The sequence below is a fragment of the Engystomops pustulosus genome, chromosome 1 (genome assembly GCF_040894005.1).
Source record: "Engystomops pustulosus chromosome 1, aEngPut4.maternal, whole genome shotgun sequence".
Lineage (NCBI taxonomy): Eukaryota > Metazoa > Chordata > Amphibia > Anura > Leptodactylidae > Engystomops > Engystomops pustulosus.
The window spans coordinates 209,846,390-209,866,338 of record NC_092411.1 but is presented as its reverse complement, the minus strand read 5'-3'; the positions used below and the strand labels follow the sequence as shown (position 1 = coordinate 209,866,338).

The window sequence follows — 19,949 nt, the reverse complement described above, 5'->3', positions numbered from 1 at the left end:
CATATGGTATATTATTGGTAACCCTCCACATGTTTGGAACGCATCAACATATTCAGGTGATTTTGAGGTTGTTTTCTCGTAACACACTTCGTATGAATTGAAACATTTTAGTGATATGTTTTGTGGTTACATATGAAAAAAACAGATATGTGGCGAAAATGTAAAAAAATTCTTGATTTTCAAAAATTCCAATTTTTCTACTGTTCTCTTTTTGGAGGATGTTATGTTATGTGATTTTGGGATTTTTGACATTTGCTCAGCTTTCAAGTCACTTTGAGAGGCCTAAATAAAAGTAAATATCCCATAATTTTAGAACATATGCAAAACAACTGTCATAAAATTTGTTAACCCTTTGATCGTTTTACAGTGCCACTGTAACCAACAGTACAAGTACAACCTTTTATGTATAGACAGTCTTGGACCCATACACAAGCAAATAATGTGGTTTTCGCTTAATAGAGTTCAGTTTACTGTCTAATTGTGGATATTTATCATACGCCAGCCCTTGTGTGCCAGACTATCATGAAGTCTCCAACCCTCCAATGAAAGTGAAAGGTGGTAAGTTCGTGAAAGTTCTGTGGGGCAAGAACTGCCTGCCTACTTCACTGCTGGCTGAGCCCCCTTCATGCCCCTCCACAGAGAAAGCCTGAAAAAGAATGGAATTACTTCCGGTTTGCCAATAATTGCAATTATTTCACGGCCTGTACGCAAGGAAACCCTGATAAATCTCCCCCAATAAGTTGAAGAACCTATTCAAAAGCCCTGATATAACTTCCCTAATAAGTTGTAGAACTAATTAAGAACTTTGCTAGAGTATTGGACATATTCTAGTTACACCAGTATAGGTACATATAATAACTTTAGATTCTGTAGTGATAAAATGAAATTACTTACTGCTCTTTCCGTTTATCTGCACTGAAGTATTTTCTTTATTATATTTTGTGTTCCTCATGTGTTCCGCCATAACATAGAAGCACAGTGCTACTTGTGACACAACCAGAACCGCTATGAATGTAGTATGACAAAGCCATTGAGGATGCGCCCAGCCCACTTTTGCAGTCAATCTCCTTAAGTTAGATTTCCTGAAACATTAGAAGACAGATGCCATGAAATATAATGTGCTTTTATAAATATAAATCCACAAGATAACAAGTAGATTACATCTACATCTCTGATACTATTAGTATATAGCAATCCCTGTGAACAGTTGTATGAACAATGCGTTATCAACCAGAAAAAAACTGATTTCCCTTTAAAAATACAAATGAAAATTACACATGATCTCTTAAAAGATCCTTCTTTTCTCATTTGGTACTTGAAATGTGTGTTATATGTGGTCATCTATACAGACCTAATGTACATTTTGGTAAACTATTGGTAAAGTGGACACTACTTTCAATTCTGTAAGGCATTGCAACATGCTAACTGTCTTGTGAAAGACATCTGGACAGGCCAAACCAAAAGGAAAGGTAAATAGGTCTCATGTGAATAGACTGAGATGTTGTCATAAAGTCAGTTCACTGGATGGGCAATTACTAGATAGGGGGTGGTCTGACAATTGCAATCCCCAAACATTGCTACTATTTTCCCCAGCTGCAAGACCATGACTTGTGGACCTTTTTATAGTGGTACAGTGCAGTATGAACTCTGACTTTAAATCAAAATATATGGCACTAAAACAGTTCCCCAAATTTTCTTACAGTTTCAAAATGTTTGGTAACATTTATGACAAGTCTGATTTATCGATTACAGACTTGTCCATCATTTACTGAGCTCAAATGTATGATAATGACTTTATTTATCACGTAACCAATTTATTCATATTTCCTGCCATGAAAACATCTTAAATGTTGGGGTGGACAATATAAACATTAGGTGGTTACACTCATCACCTTGTGACATGGCTTTGTAAAATGATGTTTTCTTGAAAATATTAAACATATACTATATGTTTAGTGTCTATACTTTTATGTTCAAGGTATAAGCATTGATATTCATGTAGCAACATGCATTTAATACATATCAGAGGAGAAAGAGCACCATAAACTTTTTATGATCACAGAGGATAAACAGGGCAATAGATCAGGCATCTCGGCTACCCACCAATTAACCTGCGTCTGGCTAGAGCCAAGATCCCACAATGATTTGGTTTGAAGATTAGTTTTCATTTGCTACAGAGAGTGAAATGCTGATACAACTCCACAAAATATTATTTATCTACAACAGTTTACAGTAATCTATTAAGATAGAATGGGAAAAGATCCCTTTCCCGTTCTATCAGAAGTGTCTTCAGAGGTGTACAACTATCTGGACCTACATCTTCATGCTAGTAAATTAAACAATGGGACACATCACCCGATGCAAATAGTTCTTTTATCTCTTCATTCACTGTCAGGAGCATTTGCTTTGAGCACTTATCTTAAGAAGCAGCTGCTCATCTGAAAGATAAACTCAGATGAAAAGTAATTTGGAACAGAAAGTTTGGTGGATAACATTTTTCATTTCTCAAGAAAGCTGCATTATCAGAAACATAGAATATTGGATTATTTGACCTCTAGCACTTATCAATAAAAGCACTAAGTCTCCTGGGGGATGGTGAGCTAGTGGAGGGAGAGTTGGAAAGGAGCTGGCTGCCTAAATGAGTGAATGTTCTGAAGATTATGTTGGAAAGATATGGGTTTGTAGTAACAAAAAGTAAAGAAACACCAACAATTTTGAAAACTATTACACAAAATTTTTTTTTTCCTTTATGGGATGTTCAACATATCTTTGGGGAGAGGCACTTTGGTATACACATACTGTATATTAATTATTTTGGAATTTAGAAATTTAAGGCATATTTCAGAATTGGTTAATCTAAGCATAGCCACTATAAGTGGACAATTAGGGGTATATAATTATGTTTAGAAAGTATGTTATCAATGTATAATATTTACATCTCAGACAAAAACTAAAAAATTAAGTGTATTCATCTCAGGTGGCAGCAGAAAAAACCTTTATTTAATAATTTTGAGAGAATATTTTTGTTTTTATAAGTGGGGCATTAGTTCTTTGTTAATACTCACATATTCATCAATAAGTAGGTTTACAAAGCAGCAATCATTGGCTTCTCAGATCTCAATGCGGTTGCCGTGCTCGGATATAAGAACAGTTTACATGGAGTGAATGGAGAAGGCTTACGGGCTGAGCCCTCTCCATAGCCAATAAGTCTTTGCTGCATATTGCTGTAAACACTTACCGGTAACACCCGCGATCAATGCTAGCAACGATCGCAGATGTTAACCATATGCCACCAACTCCCCGTGATGTCATCGGGGCGACGATCGGTTGCCACTTTCAATTAAAAGTGATCAAAAGTACGAACAGTCCTAAAAATAGAAGCATTGAAAATGTTATCAAAAGTCAAAAAAATTACACCACCCAAAGCTCCGTACACCAAAGTATGAAAAAGTTAATAAAGTTGGCAAAATAATTTTTTTCTTTGTATAGGAGGTTTTAATTTTTTAAATATATGAAAACAAAAACAAATTTGGTATCCCCAAACATGTCATTTGGGAAAGCTGTAAAATCCAAGCCCACAAGAAAGCGGCTCAAATGCATTTTTTCACCAATTTCACTGAATTTGGATTTTTTTTCCCACTTCCCAGTACAAGGCATGGAATATAAAATACCTTCACTATGAAGTGCAATTTGTTATGCAGAAAACAAGCGCTCTTTATATGGAAATTTTTTTTAAAAAATGGGTTTTGAAGGTGGCAAGTGAAAAATGTAAAAGCAAAAATAGGGCACATAGGGAAAGTTTTCAGGGCACATAGGGAAAGTTAAAACATAATAAATGTTTAAAGATTATTTGTCTTGTTTAGTTTTGAGGTTAAAAGTTGAAAAAAGGCTTTTTTTGTAATTTATAGTGCATATTTTTTAAATTTTCAAATTAACTCAAAATGATCATTATTAAGGAATTCCCTATTTTGTTTCTGTCATGCTCATATAAAATATGTCTTGGGCAAACGGGGCGACTTTGGCAATTTTTTTTGTAGTGTAGTTGGGGATTTTTTTTATTATATGGATATGCGAATGTATTTTTATGAATATGTATGAATATTTTTGGTGTATGTGTGTTTTTACTTTAAATGTCTCCCATGAGGAGAAACAACCCCCTGTGACTGATGATTGACCCCTTGTGATTGCCATGTAGTGAGGAGTGGAAAAGGGGGAAGCAGTACACCTGGATACCCAATCCTGCGTCCACGGCTAGTGCAGAAACAGTAGAAAACTGCAGTCTTAAATTGAGTTAATGGCCATAGCTATTTTTTTGTGCTACTTTTAAAAAAATGTATTATTTTTTTGCTATACTTAGGGCTAGTTAAATATTAACCAATGTTAACCTGTTCAGGACCAGGCCCTTTCCCGTTTTTTCATTTCCATTTTTTACTCCCCACCTTCAAAAATCTTTGGTCAATATGATTACGGTGATATCAAATTTGTATAGGTTTTATAATGTTTTCATACATTTACAAAAATTAAAACCTACTGTACAAAAATTTTTTGGACCTTTTGATCACTTTTTATAGATTTTTTAAAATATTTTTCAAAATGGCAAAAAAGTGCCATTTTTGACTTTTAGTGCTATTTTCTGTTACGGGGTTAAATGCAGTGAAAAAAAACGTTACTATATTTTGATCGGGCATTTTCGGACGCATCGATACCTAATGTGTTTATGATTTTTACTGTTTATTTATATTTATATCAGTTCTAGGGAAATGGGTGATTTGATTTTTTTTTATTTTTATTTTTACTATTTTTCAGACTCCCCAGGGTACTTTAACCCTAGGTTGTCTGATCGATCCTATCATATACTGCCATACTACAGTATGGCAGTATACAGGGATTTTCCTCCTCATTCATTACAATGTGCTGATAATGTGGTTCTCAAGTTGGGAACTCCAAAGTTACTTGGCCCAAAATAGTTTTAGGACAGCTAAAGAGAGCCTTTACAATGATGTCAATGATACCTATATCGAGCTGCTGGCTTCTTCCTAGCCTGATACATCTATCAGCCGTTCTTATAAAATCATCTTCAGTTTCTCCTGAAGTGATTGGACACTTCCTGATTGTGAATAAAAAATAAAAATCAAGCTTCTACCTTTAATCTCGAGGATGAAGAATCTTCATGCAGGATGTAAGACCAAACAGCACTTTTGAGAGCTTCAAATAAACAATAAAACAACTTTAATGCTCTGTCTCCTTTTTCCACTGGACCTTTTCGTATCTGTATACACCACTTTGAGAAACCACAACCCATCTCTCCAGAATTCAGCTTGGTTTTAAGGGAAACCTGTCATTAGAAATTAGCCTAATAAACCAACACCAGTATGTTGTCAAGCAGCACAACAGTTTTTAGATCATGTTTCCTCCATGACCTTGCTAGGTGGCATCATCCAGAGAATCTACTATGAAGTGAGATTTTATTTGGTTGCATGAATTCAATGAGGTGGAGACTTCAAAACTCTTGCTGCCTCTGAACACCTCCTCCCCTGTGGCTGACATAATGCGCTGGACTAGACTAGCAGATCTGGTCAATGATGTCCGTGGAAGCAGGACCATCACTTACGGTGAAGTGGGCTTTCTGAGGCAGGGAGAACTTGAATTCAGTTTAAAACTCCCCCCCCCTCCTTAACTTCATAACACCAATTTACATCTTACTTGAAAGTAAATTTTCTGGATGATGCCATCACCCAAGGACATGGAAGAAACCGAATCTAGAAACTGCTCAGCTGCTTGACAACATACTTGCAGTGGTTTATTAGGCCAATATCTGATGACGTATTCCAGTTGAGCTCTTTTGTGGACTTTGTGAGAGGAAGACAGATCAATGGTGCAAAACACAAAGGTTGAGAATGTAGATTAAAAGTCATTATTATACTCGCAAACGAAGATAAAAAAGCTCTTAGTAAAAAATCACAGCATGTTCAAGCCAGCAGAAATCCTCATCTGACCCTGGGTTTCGCCATATGGCTTCTACCAGGGCATGTCTCCGGCTAAGTTAGCATTTCAATTTATATCATGAAAATATAGGGAATCAAAACAAAAACATTCCATTCAGTATTTTTGTCTTACATATAACAATATTCCATCAGTACCATGGTAATAAAATTAATTTCATTGCTAAGTTTATTTAAATAGCATTTCAAACTTCCGGTTCATTTTCTGCTCCAGTAGTGACTTTCCTTATTTCTGACCAATAGAGATCTTAAACGTCAGTGCAGACACACCTTCTCACTAACCTATCATATTTTTGCCTCCTCTCTATGGAAAAACTCATTATAATACACCCCTATATGGCTCTGTGGCTCTGTCTAGGAGTAAGGGGAATTTCGGTTCTTGTTCCATATTTATGGGATTTAAGTGTTTTTAATTGTATGTGTATTTAAATAAAGATATGTTTCCAATAATCACATCTGATTTTTGTATATTATGTTTATATATAATAGAACTGTTTCCACAAGAATGTATGTCACGCCTGGGATGGGACTTGGGTGTAGGATACATTGGGGCAGATTTATCAAGCAGTCTGAAAGTCAGAATATTTCCAGTTGCCCATGGCAACCAATCACAGCTCAGCTTTCATTGCACCAGTGCTCATGAATATTTTAAAGGGGAGCTGTGATTGGTTGCCATGGGCAATTGGAAATATTCTGACTTTCAGACTGCTTGATAAATCTGCCCCATTAGGTTTAAGAGAGTTGGAGGCATGAGCGCTCCTCACCCCTCCCCTCTTCTCAGCAAGACATGCATATAGCAAGAGCATGCTCTATAAATTTTCTGTACGGCTAACATAGGGCTGCCATATACGTTGTGTGCATGGGGTCTAACATGCATTACAGTTAGAGTGACCAATATACACTGATTATTACACACACTCACACATATACACTCTTTTACAAAAAAAGAGATTGTATTCAAATCCAGACATGACTACTGTACACACTACACACTACCTGCTATGATGGATGATCAGATGATCAGACTGTTCAGCTGATACCATCTCTCTCCCCCTTTCCCAGGATAGTGGGAGGAGGAGGAGTATAGAAACTGATAAGAAATCAACTTCTGAAGAAGGAGATACACTGGGAAGTAAGTAGTTTTCATTATGTGTACATACTGCTGTGATGAACTCCTCCCCTTCTCTTCACTGACCCGACTGTAGCTTTTTCAAAGCCTAGTGAGAAGGCAGTGGAACAGTGCAGGCTTGTGGGTGATACTCCAGGGGAGGAGGTGGACCATAAGCAGTAATATGAGGGTCTTCCTGATGCACCTTAGTCCCTGGCTTCCAGTTTAGAGGCTTGGGAGCAGCACAGGGCAAAGCCCTGACCCGCCAATGTTGCAAACTACGTCTTCATTATGGCAACCAGAATGCAAGGCTGAGGGGAGAGGTAATGAGGCCGGCAGAGAGGAGAGAATCAGCAAATAAATGGCTGCAATAAAGTAATGAATGTTAGTTTTCAGCTATTATAGCTATAGAAAACTATAAATGAACACACAGAGTTTAGTATTTTGACTTTTCATTGTGTAATATGTATTTGTTTGTGTCCTTGCTGATTGTGTATGCTAAATGCATATATCTTTTCAAGTATTCCATGGATTTATTTATTCCTAAGGGTGTACTTAGTGAAAAGGAGATTATTGTAATGGATTGATACATTCTTACAATCTTTCTTCTTTTTTCATTCTTCATTCTCGCAAACCACACAATCATCAGCCTCAGGGAGATCAGCAGATTGTGGAAAAGAACATTATCAATAAAATCTCCCTTGACTCAATTAAGTAATGCATGTAGAAATCCTAATGAACATGGCAAAAATGCATTATTTGATATTTGGATGGTTTAAGGTCTGTTGTGATATTGACATTTAAATGCACTTTTAGATCAGACATTCAGCTTAGATGCTACCAGAATAAAATCCATGTGAAAACTTGGCTTTATTCATTTGGATTAAACTTAACAAAAGAAAGAAAGCACATTGAACAAGATAATGCAATCTTCATAATTTCTAAACCTATTTTAGTAAAGAGGTCCATTCTACAAATAACTGGAGAACATACTTCCTGTGAAAGGATGTCTTAGTTCTCGATGCCATCTGTAAAATACTAAATGGGAGAATATCAAAGAAAATATTTTTAGATTTTATGCAATATGTATTGAGAGGTCACAAGAGTATTGAAAGATGCTAATGAAGAGAAATCATATGCAATATGTAGGTTACAAATCGTGCCAGGGCATGTAAAGATAACATACTCATTGCAGAAAATGGATTAAATTCAAAGTTTTTTTGACTAGTCCATTATAATATACAAGTATAGTGGTTGTAGATGTACACATGAAATTGTCAAGATTAAAATATTGGGTTGGGGACGTGGCCCTTTTTCGTTTTTGAATTTTTATTTTTCACTCCCCACCTTCAAAAATCTGTAACTTTTTTTATTTTCCATGTAAAAAACTCTGTTTGGGCTTGTTTTCTACATAACATATTGAACTTCATAGTGATGGTATTTATTATTCCATGTCGTATACTGGAAAGCGGGAAAAAAATTCAGAATGCAGTGAAAATGATGAAAAAACGCATTTGCGCCATTTTCTTGTGGGCTTGGACTTTACAGCTTTCACTGAGCGCCCCAAATCACATGTTTATTTTATTCTTTGGGTCGGTACGATCACGATGATACCAAATTTGTATAGGTTTTATAATGTTTTCATACATTTAAAAAAATTTAAACCTTCTGTACAAAAAAAAAAATTCTTCATTTTGCCATGTTCTGGCACTAATAACTTTTTCATACTTCAGTGTACGGAGCTGTGGGTGGTGTCATTTTTTTCAAATTTTGATGACGTTTTCAATGCTATCATTTTGAGGACGGTATGGGCTTTTGATCACTTTTAAAAGATTTTTCAAAATGGCAAAAAAGTGGCATTTTCGACTTTGGGCGCCAATTTCCGTTACGGGGTTAAACGCTGGGAAAAATTGCTAATATATTTTGATAGATTGGACATTTTGGGACGCGATGATACCTAATGTGTTCATGATTTTTACTGTTTATTTATATTTATATCAGTTCTAGGGAAAGGGGGGTGATTTAAACTTTTAAGTTTTTTACTATTTTTTCATATTTTTTAAAAATAATTTTACATTTTTTTTTACCATTATTTTAGATCCTTCAGGGTAATTTAACCCTGCAGGGTCCGATTGCTAATACTATATACTGCAATACTACTGGATTGCAGTATATAGATATTTTACAATGATTTTTAATAGCCTGCCCTCTGGTGGCTATTAGAAATCATTGCACCTGGCAAGCCTACGAGTCTCAATGAGACTCTAGCCTGTCATAGCAACCGATCGCCGCCCTCCGATGACGTTCCAGGGGGGCGGCGATCGGGCATCCAAGATGGTGGCCGGCATTTAACTGTAAGATAGGTGCCGCAGTTGGTGCCTCGGTCGGCAAGGTGTTAAGGAATTGTCAAGTTCAGTGGAGGATGCTTATAATATGGGGCTGTTTGATGGTTGATGATAAAGAGTTCCAGCAGAACAATGACAAATGATTTGTTGAGAATGGTGAATATATGGTTCAATAAAAATCAAGTACAGCTTCTGATTAGGCCACCAGAGTCCCTAGACCAATGAAACACATGTGGGTAGAGAAAAAACGTTATTCGAACGCAAGTGATTAAACCAGTATGTACCAGTATTAGGAACGTGTAGAAGAGACCTGGGATCAGATTTAGGTCAAGACAGACTTGAATCTGATCAACAACTGATTGAATTAACACCAAAAAGTTTAATATTTGTCTCATCAGACCAGAGTATCTTATTTCTCATAGTCTGGGAGTCCTTCATGTGTTTTTTTGCAAACTGTATGCAGGTTTTCATATATCTTGCACTGAGGAGAGGCTTCTGTTGGCACCCTCTGCCTTAAAGCCCTGACTGGTGGAGGGCTGCAGTGATAGTTGACTATCTGCAATTTTCTCTCATCTCCATACTACACATTTGGAGCTCAGACACAGTGATCTTGGTAATCAATATAAAAAACGAAAATTGCAGCTCACTCTTCAGAAAAATTAACTCTACCACTGAGCGGAATGATTTGGAACAACAAGAACATTCATGAGGAGCCCCAGGTGTTCGCAATCCACTACAGACTGGCAGGTGAGTAATCAATACAAAAAGAAAGTTGCTCACGCCATTAAAATCACGCTTAAGATGATGTTTTCGAGTGCTGCAAGCAGCTTTCTTCTAACAGTGATCTTGGGGTTTTTCTTTACCTCTCTCACCAAGTCTCTTCTCCAATGATTGCTCTGGTCGAGGAACAGTTGTGGTCGTCCTAAACTTCTTATGGAGGCCACTGTTCTCTTTGGAACCTTGAGTGCCACTATGATCTTAGAATCCTTGAGTGCTGCAGAAATTCTTTTGTAACTTTAGCTAGATCCGTACCTTGCCACAATTCTGTGTCTGAGCTCCTTAAGAAGTTCCTTAGACCTCATGAGTCTCATGTGCTCTGACATGCACTGTGAGCTGTGAGATCTTATATAGACTGGTGTGTTTGTATCCCAATCGGTTCCAAACAGTTTAATTAAACACAGCTGGACTTCAATGAGGGAGTAAAACCATCTCAAGGAGGAGGAAATGGACAGCATGTGAGTTAAATATGAGTGTCACAGCAAAGGGTATGAATACGTTTTATTTAGTATTTAATATTTTAGTTTTTATTGTTTAATAAATTGGTAAAAATATTTACATTTCACGTTTTTTTTCTGTCAAGATGTTTTGCAGAGTGTACATTAATGAGAAAAAAGAACTTTTTTGATCTTGCTAATTGGCTGCAATGAAACAAAGTGAAAAATGTAAAGGGGTTTGGATATTTTCCATTTTCACTATATGCTATAATATACATTCTATAATGCATATAGTGCATTCTATAATGCACCTATGAAGCCAGGTTTAATGGACCTTAACCGCCCACTATATATATATATATATATATATATATATATATATATATATATATACAGTGGACAGTCTGGAACCAGTTAAAACAGATTCTGGGGAACATTTTGGTAAATTTACTGTGGGGGCTTTAGCAATTTTTTATAAAAAGTGTTAATAAAGCATTCAACAGTTGTCACGCAAGAGAACTGGAATGGATTGGTAAATTAATTTCTACTAATATCTTAAGAATTTATTCATAAAATAGATAACATAAACAATTAATTGATTTTCTTTCCTGGAATATATACTTTTCTACCAGGACAAAATAGACGTCAGCTTGATATACACATTGTACAAAACTTTTTCCAATCAATTACTTTCAGAAAGTGCTTTTGATTTTTCCTATGCATTACCAACTTCAGTTTCCATGAAGAACAAAGCAAAACAATCTTAAAAATCGATATTAAAAAGTTGCTCTCCATGGTTCTTGGTTTATTGAGTGCCACCTGCATGGAGATTAATGATCAAGTACTTTTTTTTCTGAAATTACATTGAAAACCTGCAGGCACTACACGTTATAGCGGTTTATTACCAGGCAAATGCACTCATCCCTAAAATAGTGCATCTAGTGCTTGTAATTATGGTGCCAGTGTAACATGTTGTAACATTAAGACCTGATTTACAGTATGTTGTATGGAGACGCACTTACTAAATAGCTTATTTAGCTTTATTGTAAGCAGATAGTATTACTGTGGCAATGATATTTTTATAACAAACTATTATCTCAATAATGTCTTTCCAGGACTAATCTATTTAGGAGATTATTATATCTGAGTCCAATAAAAATTGGTTTCCGCCACTATTGTTTGTAGGGATATGGCTTGGTAAACACATCATTTTGAGAGGTAAATAAATGGCTTTTGAAGGTCCACAAATCTGAATCAACACTCTATGGCCCACATTTTAGTGTTTGCACTGGTATCCGTCTGCTTGCACATGTATTTATAACGTGTCTGAACCAGTTTTGTGTCGGGGATGCATTGTGTCTGACAAGACAGAAAAAATGTGCAATTGATAGGTAGATTACTTCTTAGTCAGAGTTTGCTCAACATTTATTACTGATGTGCACCACAATTCTGTCTGCACCACAATTCTGCAGCATTAACAAAGTGCACCCAAAAAAATGGTGCACACTGCCAGAGTAGTGCAGGGAGCGCCAGATTAATGGAGACTGTGCACCACTTTTGAAAAATCTGGCAAACTCTGCACACTCCACGGGCAAACTGCACAAAGTCAGAAAAAGAAGAAATGTCCTGCTTGAAACGTTCCTTCTACTGGTGGGGAAATCAACCAGATCAAGCACGGTAGCTTTCGCTGGCTAGAAATATAGAGTAAGGGTTCACGATCTTCAAAGGTTGTAACAGAGGATGCTGAGCTCCACTTTCCAACTTCCAGCTTGTTTGCAAGCACCAAAGAGGTATCCCCAGGAACTTGGACCTGATCAGAAAGGGCCACTAGCCAGATAGTCTGCAATAGTGTAATACTGACGCCATATAATTTGTGTTATAAAATTCTATTCTACTCACAAACAGGAGAATTTTTAAAAGGCCTTGATAATCATAAAACCAGCAAATTTTCTTAGTTAGGAGTTACAAGCATCCAATGCTCCAAACTATCCCAACATCTCTAGCAGTGCGGACTATGCGACAAGTGGTCCTTTCTGATTAGGTCCAATTTCCTGGGGGTACAGCTTTAGTGCCTTCACATGGGCTGGAAGTTGGTAGTGGACCTCAACGGTCCTCCATTACAGTTTTTGAAGATTGTGAACCCTTACTCTATATTTCTATAGTAGATGGAACATCTCTAGTACTCTAGTAGATGGAACATTACAAGCAGAAGGGACACTTCTTTTTCTGATTCTAGATTTTATGTATCATAGTATCATAGTATCATAGTATATAAGGCTGGAAGGAGACGCAAGTCCATCAAGCTCAACCTTCAAGAATTAAATAAATGTTTTATCCCCATAACCCGTGATATTTTTTCTCTCCAGAAAGTCATCCAGGCCTCTCTTGAACATGTACTTAGAGTCCGCCATAACAACCTCCTGCGGCAGAGAGTTCCATAGTCTCACTGCTCTTACAGTAAAGAACCTTTGTCTATGGTGATGGTAGAATCGCCTCTCCTCTAGGTGTAGAGGATGCCCCCTTGTCCTGGTCACAGGCCTAGGTATAAAAAGATCTTTGGAGAGATCCTTGTACTGTCCGTTCAGGTATTTGTACATTGTAATGAGATCTCCCCTCAGTCGTCTTTTTTCTAAACTGAATAATCCAAAATTTTGTAATCTGTCATTGTATTCTAGTCCCCCCATTCCCCTAATAATCCTGGTTGCTCTCCTCTGCACCCGTTCCAGCTCTATTATATCCTTTTTATACACTGGTGCCCAAAACTGTACACAATATTCCATGTGTGGTCTGACCAGGGATTTGTATAAGGGCAGAACTATGTCTTTATCATGAGAATCTATTCCTCTCTTGATACATCCCATTATTTTATTTGCTTTAGCAGCAGCCGCCTGGCTCTGGTCACTAAAATTAAGTTTACCATCCACCAATACGCCCAAGTCCTTTTCAGCTTCAGTTTTACTAAGTAATTGACCGTTTAGAACATAATTATACTTTTTGTTTCCATGGCCCAAGTGCATAACTTTACATTTATCTACATTAAGCCTCATCAACCATTTCTCTGCCCATCCCTCAAGCTTCCACAAATCCCTCTGTAATGCTAAACTATCGACCTCAGTATTTATTACTTTACACAGCTTAGTATCATCTGCAAATATTGAAATTTGACTGTGTAAACCCACTACAAGGTCATTAATAAAAATATTAAAAAGAAGTGGCCCCAATACTGACCCCTGTGGCACTCCACTGGTAACATCAACCCAATCTGAGAATGTGCCATTAATAACCACCCTCTGTTTTCTATCACTAAGCCAATTACTTACCCAGATACACAGATTTTCTCCTATTCCCAGCAGTCTCATTTTATATACCAACCTTTCATGTGGCACGGTGTCAAATGCCTTTGAGAAGTCCAGATATACAACATCCACAGCGTCCCCCAGATCCAGTCTTGAACTTACCTCCTCGTCTGACAGGACCGATCTCTCATAAACCCATGCTGACGCTGGGTTATAAGGTTGTGCACAGTGAGATACTCCAGGATAGCATCTCTAATAAACCCCTCAAATATTTTCCCCACCACAGCAGTTAGACTTACGGGTCTGTAGTTTCCAGGATCGCTATTTGATCCTTTTTTGTATATTGGTACCACATTTGCTATGCGCCATTCCTGTGGAACATAACCAGTCCTCAGTGAATCTTCAAATATTAAAAATAACGGTCTGTCTATCACCGTACATAATTCATGCAGAACCCGGGGGTGTATGCCATATGGCCCAGGTGATTTATCTATCTTAGTGGTTGCGAGGCGGCGCCGTACCTCTTCCTGGGTTAAACTGTTGACATTATAAAAAGATTTTACATTATTCCTCATTGTGTCTTCCACCAGGGGATTTTCCTGGGTAAAGACAGTTGAGAAGGCGACATTCAGTAGATTGGCCCTTTCCTCATCTCCTTCCACCATGACCCCCATGTTATTTCTAAGGGGACCCACGCTCTCTGTTTTTAGTTTCTTATCATTTGTATACTTGAAAAATAATTTGGGATTATTTTTGCTCTCCCTGGCAATATTTCTCTCAGTCTCTATTTTTGCGGCCTTTATCTGCTTTTTACAGGATTTATTTTTCTCTCTATAATCCTGTAATGCCTCATCGCTCCCTTCACGTTTTAGCACCTTAAACGCTTTATCTTTCTCGCTTATTGCTTTCCTTACAAGACTAGTTAGCCACATAGGGTTTTTCTTGTTCCTTTTATGCTTTTTCCCATAAGGTATGTGTTTCTCACAGGACTTTTTCAGAATATATGAGAAAAAGTCCCATTTTTTTTGGGGGGGGGCTTTTGTCCTTGAGAGCATTATCCCAGTCTATGCCTTTAAGGTCTTCCCTTAGTTGATGAAAATTTGCCCTCCTGAAGTTTAAAGTGTTGGTTGCCCCTTCACTAACGTGCTTAGTAAAGCGTAATACAAAATCAATGATATTATGATCACTATTCCCCAGGTTCCCCCCAACCTGTAGTCTTGATACCCTATCAGGTCTGTTGGTAAGGATAAGGTCCAGCAGTGCCCCTCCCAGTAATCCGTCAACCCGATCCGCAACATGCCGAACCCGAGCACCCGGCAAACAACACACTGTTCGGTATGCACGGTCTTTGTGACAGATTGCCCTGTGTGTTCCCCTAATAATGGAATCTCCCACTACCAGCACCTGTCTGACCTTGCCTGTGCTCCCATTACCCGTCTTACTGGAGCAGACAGTCCCCTGGTTACTAGCGGCCATGTCTTGCTGCAACATTGCTACCCCAGAGCTGATATCCCCCTCATTCGCCAGCCTGGCAAACTTATTGGGGTGCACCAGATCAGGACTAGACTCTCTACAACTCTTCCCTCTACCCCGCCTTCTACATGTTACCCAATTAGCTGCCCCCTTATTCTGCACCTCCATACTTCCCTCCCCACAACCATCTTCCCCAGAGAGTTTGTGCTCCAGGAGCAGCAAACTTCGTTCCATATTATCAATTGCCCGCAGCCTTGAAACTTGTTCATTTAGATCCAGAATCTGGGCTTCCAGATGAGCAATTTTCACACATCCCACACAGCAGTATTCCCCCTCGAACGGCTGTTCAAGGAAAGCATACATGGCACAGGATGTACACCGTGTAGCAATGCCACTTATGGAGTCCATTGTTCTAATGGGGATTACAATAGAAATATGCACGGAAAGAAGAATTTACAGTCAAAGTAACACAAAACACAGAAGTTACCTGCTAAAGCCCCTCAAACTTAAGTCTCTTAAACCTAAGTCACACTTAAGACACTGCACACACTTGGGATCAATGCACACTCGCCGCCAAGCTCACACACTCGCTTTGCTAATGCTTTTTTTTAAAGTTATATGCCACAAAAATCTGCAGAGCTCACTGCACAAGATCTGGCTGCAAACCACCAAGCAAACTGACCACAGAAGTATATAAAGGCTGCTAATTAGATAGCCACACCCCACTATTAATTTGGCAGCACCTGTGACTATACTGTCTAGATAAGCAAGGTGACTGCCTCCCTATACCCCCACACAATATACAGATTATGCAAGTAAAATACCTTCAGATCTACTTGGTTGCAATAAAAATCACACAATGAATATCAGGAAATAAAAATGTAGATGTACTTATCTATTTGTTGCTGGATCCAAAAAGTACTCCTTCCCTTAAACCTAAGTCACACTTAAGACACTGCACACACTTGGGATCAATGCACACTCGCCGCCAAGCTCACACACTCGCTTTGCTAATGCTTTTTTTAAAGTTATCTGCCACAAAAATCTGCAGAGCTCACTGCACAAGATCTGGCTGCAAACCACCAAGCAAACTGACCACAGAAGTATATAAAGGCTGCTAATTAGATAGCCACACCCCACTATTAATTAGGCAGCACCTGTGACTATACTGTCTAGATAAGCAAGGTGACTGCCTCCCTATACCCCCACACAATATACAGATTATGCAAGTAAAATACCTTCAGATCTACTTGGTTGCAATAAAAATCACACAATGAATATCAGGAAATAAAAATGTAGATGTACTTATCTATTTGTTGCTGGATCCAAAAAGTACTCCTTCCCTTAAACCTAAGTCACACTTAAGACACTGCACGCACTTGGGATCAATACACACTCGCCGCCAAGCTCACACACTCGCTTTGCTAATGCTTTTTTTAAAGTTATCTGCCACAAAAATCTGCAGAGCTCACTGCACAAGATCTGGCTGCAAACCCATATGTGGGACATGTGTGGGACTGACATAATTGTTTCCCATCTATCTCCATTTCTTCTGATGGAGAGCTCATTGTAGATTCTTGTACACTATTTAAAATCTAGGCATTGCAAAAGTTTTTAAACTGCATATAGTACAGACTCCACTAGTTTTGATAAATGTGGGCCAATGGCTTACAGGTTAACATGTGACCTTATCTACTATGAAACTATCAAAGATGACACGTGGATCTTATGAAACAGGCATTGTTAAGATTATTAATAACACTTAGGGTGCGTTCAGACGTGGCAGTTTTGATGTGATTTTAGGTGCAGTTTCTTAATTAACCGGTGGAAGATAAGAACTGAACACATTTATTTAAAGGGGTTATCCGGGTTTAAAAAATTTTTTATGGCCAGGATGGGGAGGGCTATTTAAACACAATAAACATGTACTTACCTCCTCCGGTGCTGCCGATGTCCCGCGCCACGGCCGGTCTTCTCTGTGCGCCGGTTTCATTACAAGTGCGCACAGAGAGCTTCCGGCCGGCCGGAAGCTCCCATGCGCACCATCTCCCAGCGCTTACAACGCTGAGAGATAGGGATGGATGGGAGGAGCCCATCGCAGACCGGAAGCTCCCTGTGCGCGGCGCCGGAGGAGGTAAGTCCATGTTTATTATGTTTAACTAGCCCTCCCCAGCCCGGCCATAAGAAATTTTTTCTACCCGGATAACCCCTTTAATGTTTTTCAGCTTCAAATTCACCTGTTCAGTTCATGTCTTTCACCTTTTAAATTAAGAAACTGCAGCTAAAACCACTGCCAAACATAATACTAGAAGTTTTAACTGAAAGGTGTGAACGCGCCCTTATGACTCTTTAAATTGTCCTATTGTTATTCTTAAATTATATTTAGATGTTCCACAACATAGAGCAAATATTTTTTCTACTGCCCTAGAGTTTCTTTCCTTACAGATACTTTTGTCAATACTCCATGGCATTGCTCTGCTTTATAATTTACCATACTCAAAGTGGCTCTTGATCTAAATCAGTCCCGTTATAATGAACTGTCTCATGGTAGTTCTAAATCCATAACATAAATCAAAGGAACTTTTTCAGGCACAGAAACTAAACAGTAAACATGACAAAGAACTGGATGACAATTACATACTAATGACTTAATAAATAACACTTTTCTATGTTAGAGCACAAACATTTTGAAAAGATCCATTATTTTTTTACCATTATATATTAATATTCGATCATAATAAAACTGATTATTCACTTTAGAGTATGAAATAAACGCTAATTGTTGTTTACTCAATGCGCCAAATATTTTAGTTTTGATTATGCAGCATATTAATTATAATTAGCAATATTTAAAATGTCAATGACAATACAATGCAGAAGGCAAAATAACAACACTTAACATGATCAGACTGCATAAAACTCAAGAGAGTCAATGTTTACACAGAAGATTTCCATAAAATTACAATGATGCATGTGTATCTATTCCACTATCTATCGTTCAACCAATATATTGTTATATCTTTTTACTCCACCAAATCAAATCTGGATTGTCTATGCATTGTAAATTCAAGATATCGTACATAAGTTTTCTGGAATTATAATGTAATTCCACCAATAACTCTCCATCGTACCCATTCACATTTACACTTACACTGATATAAGCTGCATCTGTTCCACCTGTTACTTACCCATGAGATTTTACTGTTGATGCTTTGTTCTTTTCATATTCTTCCAAATCAGACTCATCATGTAAGAGAGCATAATTTTCCTGTGGAGTATCCATACTACTGTAGCTAGTGAGACTTTTTGCTGTTTAGTGCACTGCTCAGAGCCCTTCAGTGTTTCTATTTTTTTTTTTTTTTGTTCGCTATTACTACATTTCTTTAGCCTGCCTATACAGAGAGTCCTCTGTCTTAAGTACCACCATCAGGCTGAATTGATCCTGATGAATAACTCCAGGAATGTTGAGGTATACAGTTTCATTCTAAGGTTTCTAAGACTCACAGACAACAGGTTGAACATCAGAAGCTGGTCACGTAATAATTACTTAATCAGACAATGGCCCTTTGATTATTAGAAAGGACATACAAAATAGTTTCCAAAAGTGCACTGAACTGAAAAACATCAATGAAGTTAAGCTGCATATAAAATTTAACTTTAACTTAACTAAAAGGTTACTCTATATTTATAAATAATATACTGTAAAATTCTACTATGTTCTTGTTGTTCTTTCTGTTATCGTCCTAACTGTATTAGTTTAAATTAAAAGAACTTCTCCAAATATTAATTTTATATTATGTGTTATTAATATTATCATAATTATTTTTAAGGATGATGATAATAATATCAATAATAATAATAATAATAATAATAATAATAATAATAATAATAATCACAAAAATGTGCCACTATTTATTACTTATAAATGTGGTCAAGCCAGGTAAACATAACAATGTGTAAATTATATAGTACAAAATAGAGTGGCAGATTGAGCCACAAATTAGAATGGGAAAAGAGATTCGAGGTGGTGCTCATGCAAACCATTTTTACTGGAGAATCTGGAGGCTGAATTCACTGGTCAGTAAAAAAGTGTAATTAAAGTCATAGAGGGAGTGAAGTGAAGTGAAAAATACACATAAACATAGATTTGTATTTAAAAAAAAAACTTCTACCTGTACGCTGGAATTTTCCATATAATATAATTTTATGGGGAGGGCTTGCTTATTATTTACCTCGTCCAGCAATTCCGGTCTCCTGCACCACGGTCCGTCCTAGCCATGCCCCTATATGCACCTGGATGTGGTGAGTATCGGTTTATGTTTTTAAAAAGCCCACCCCAGCTGGGTCCTAGATTTTTTTTAAGGACCCCTTTAATAAAAATAAATATAAAGTCTATAATAAATGTAGCCTGTGCCTGTTATATGTATGAGTTTATATACAGTTCCACCCTTAATAAATTATAAAAGTAACAGTCCTAACTTAATTACAATAAACCTTAAGCTCCACTGAAT

At 37.4% G+C, this 19,949-nt stretch overlaps 1 protein-coding gene across 1 annotated transcript in view; it reads right to left on the bottom strand.

Annotated features, from left to right (window-relative positions):
• The window catches only part of LOC140071657 (uncharacterized), a 39,663-nt gene extending 20,926 nt beyond the window's left edge, over positions 1–18,737 (bottom strand). The window contains exons 1-2 of the mRNA XM_072119204.1: positions 18,627–18,737; positions 895–1,082 (exon numbers count right to left, since the gene is read on the bottom strand). Coding sequence (XP_071975305.1) covers positions 895–1,082; positions 18,627–18,721 — 283 coding nt within the window. The 5' untranslated portion in view covers positions 18,722–18,737. The remainder of the gene's footprint in view (positions 1–894; positions 1,083–18,626) is intronic.
• Positions 18,738–19,949: the final 1,212 nt, after the last annotated feature.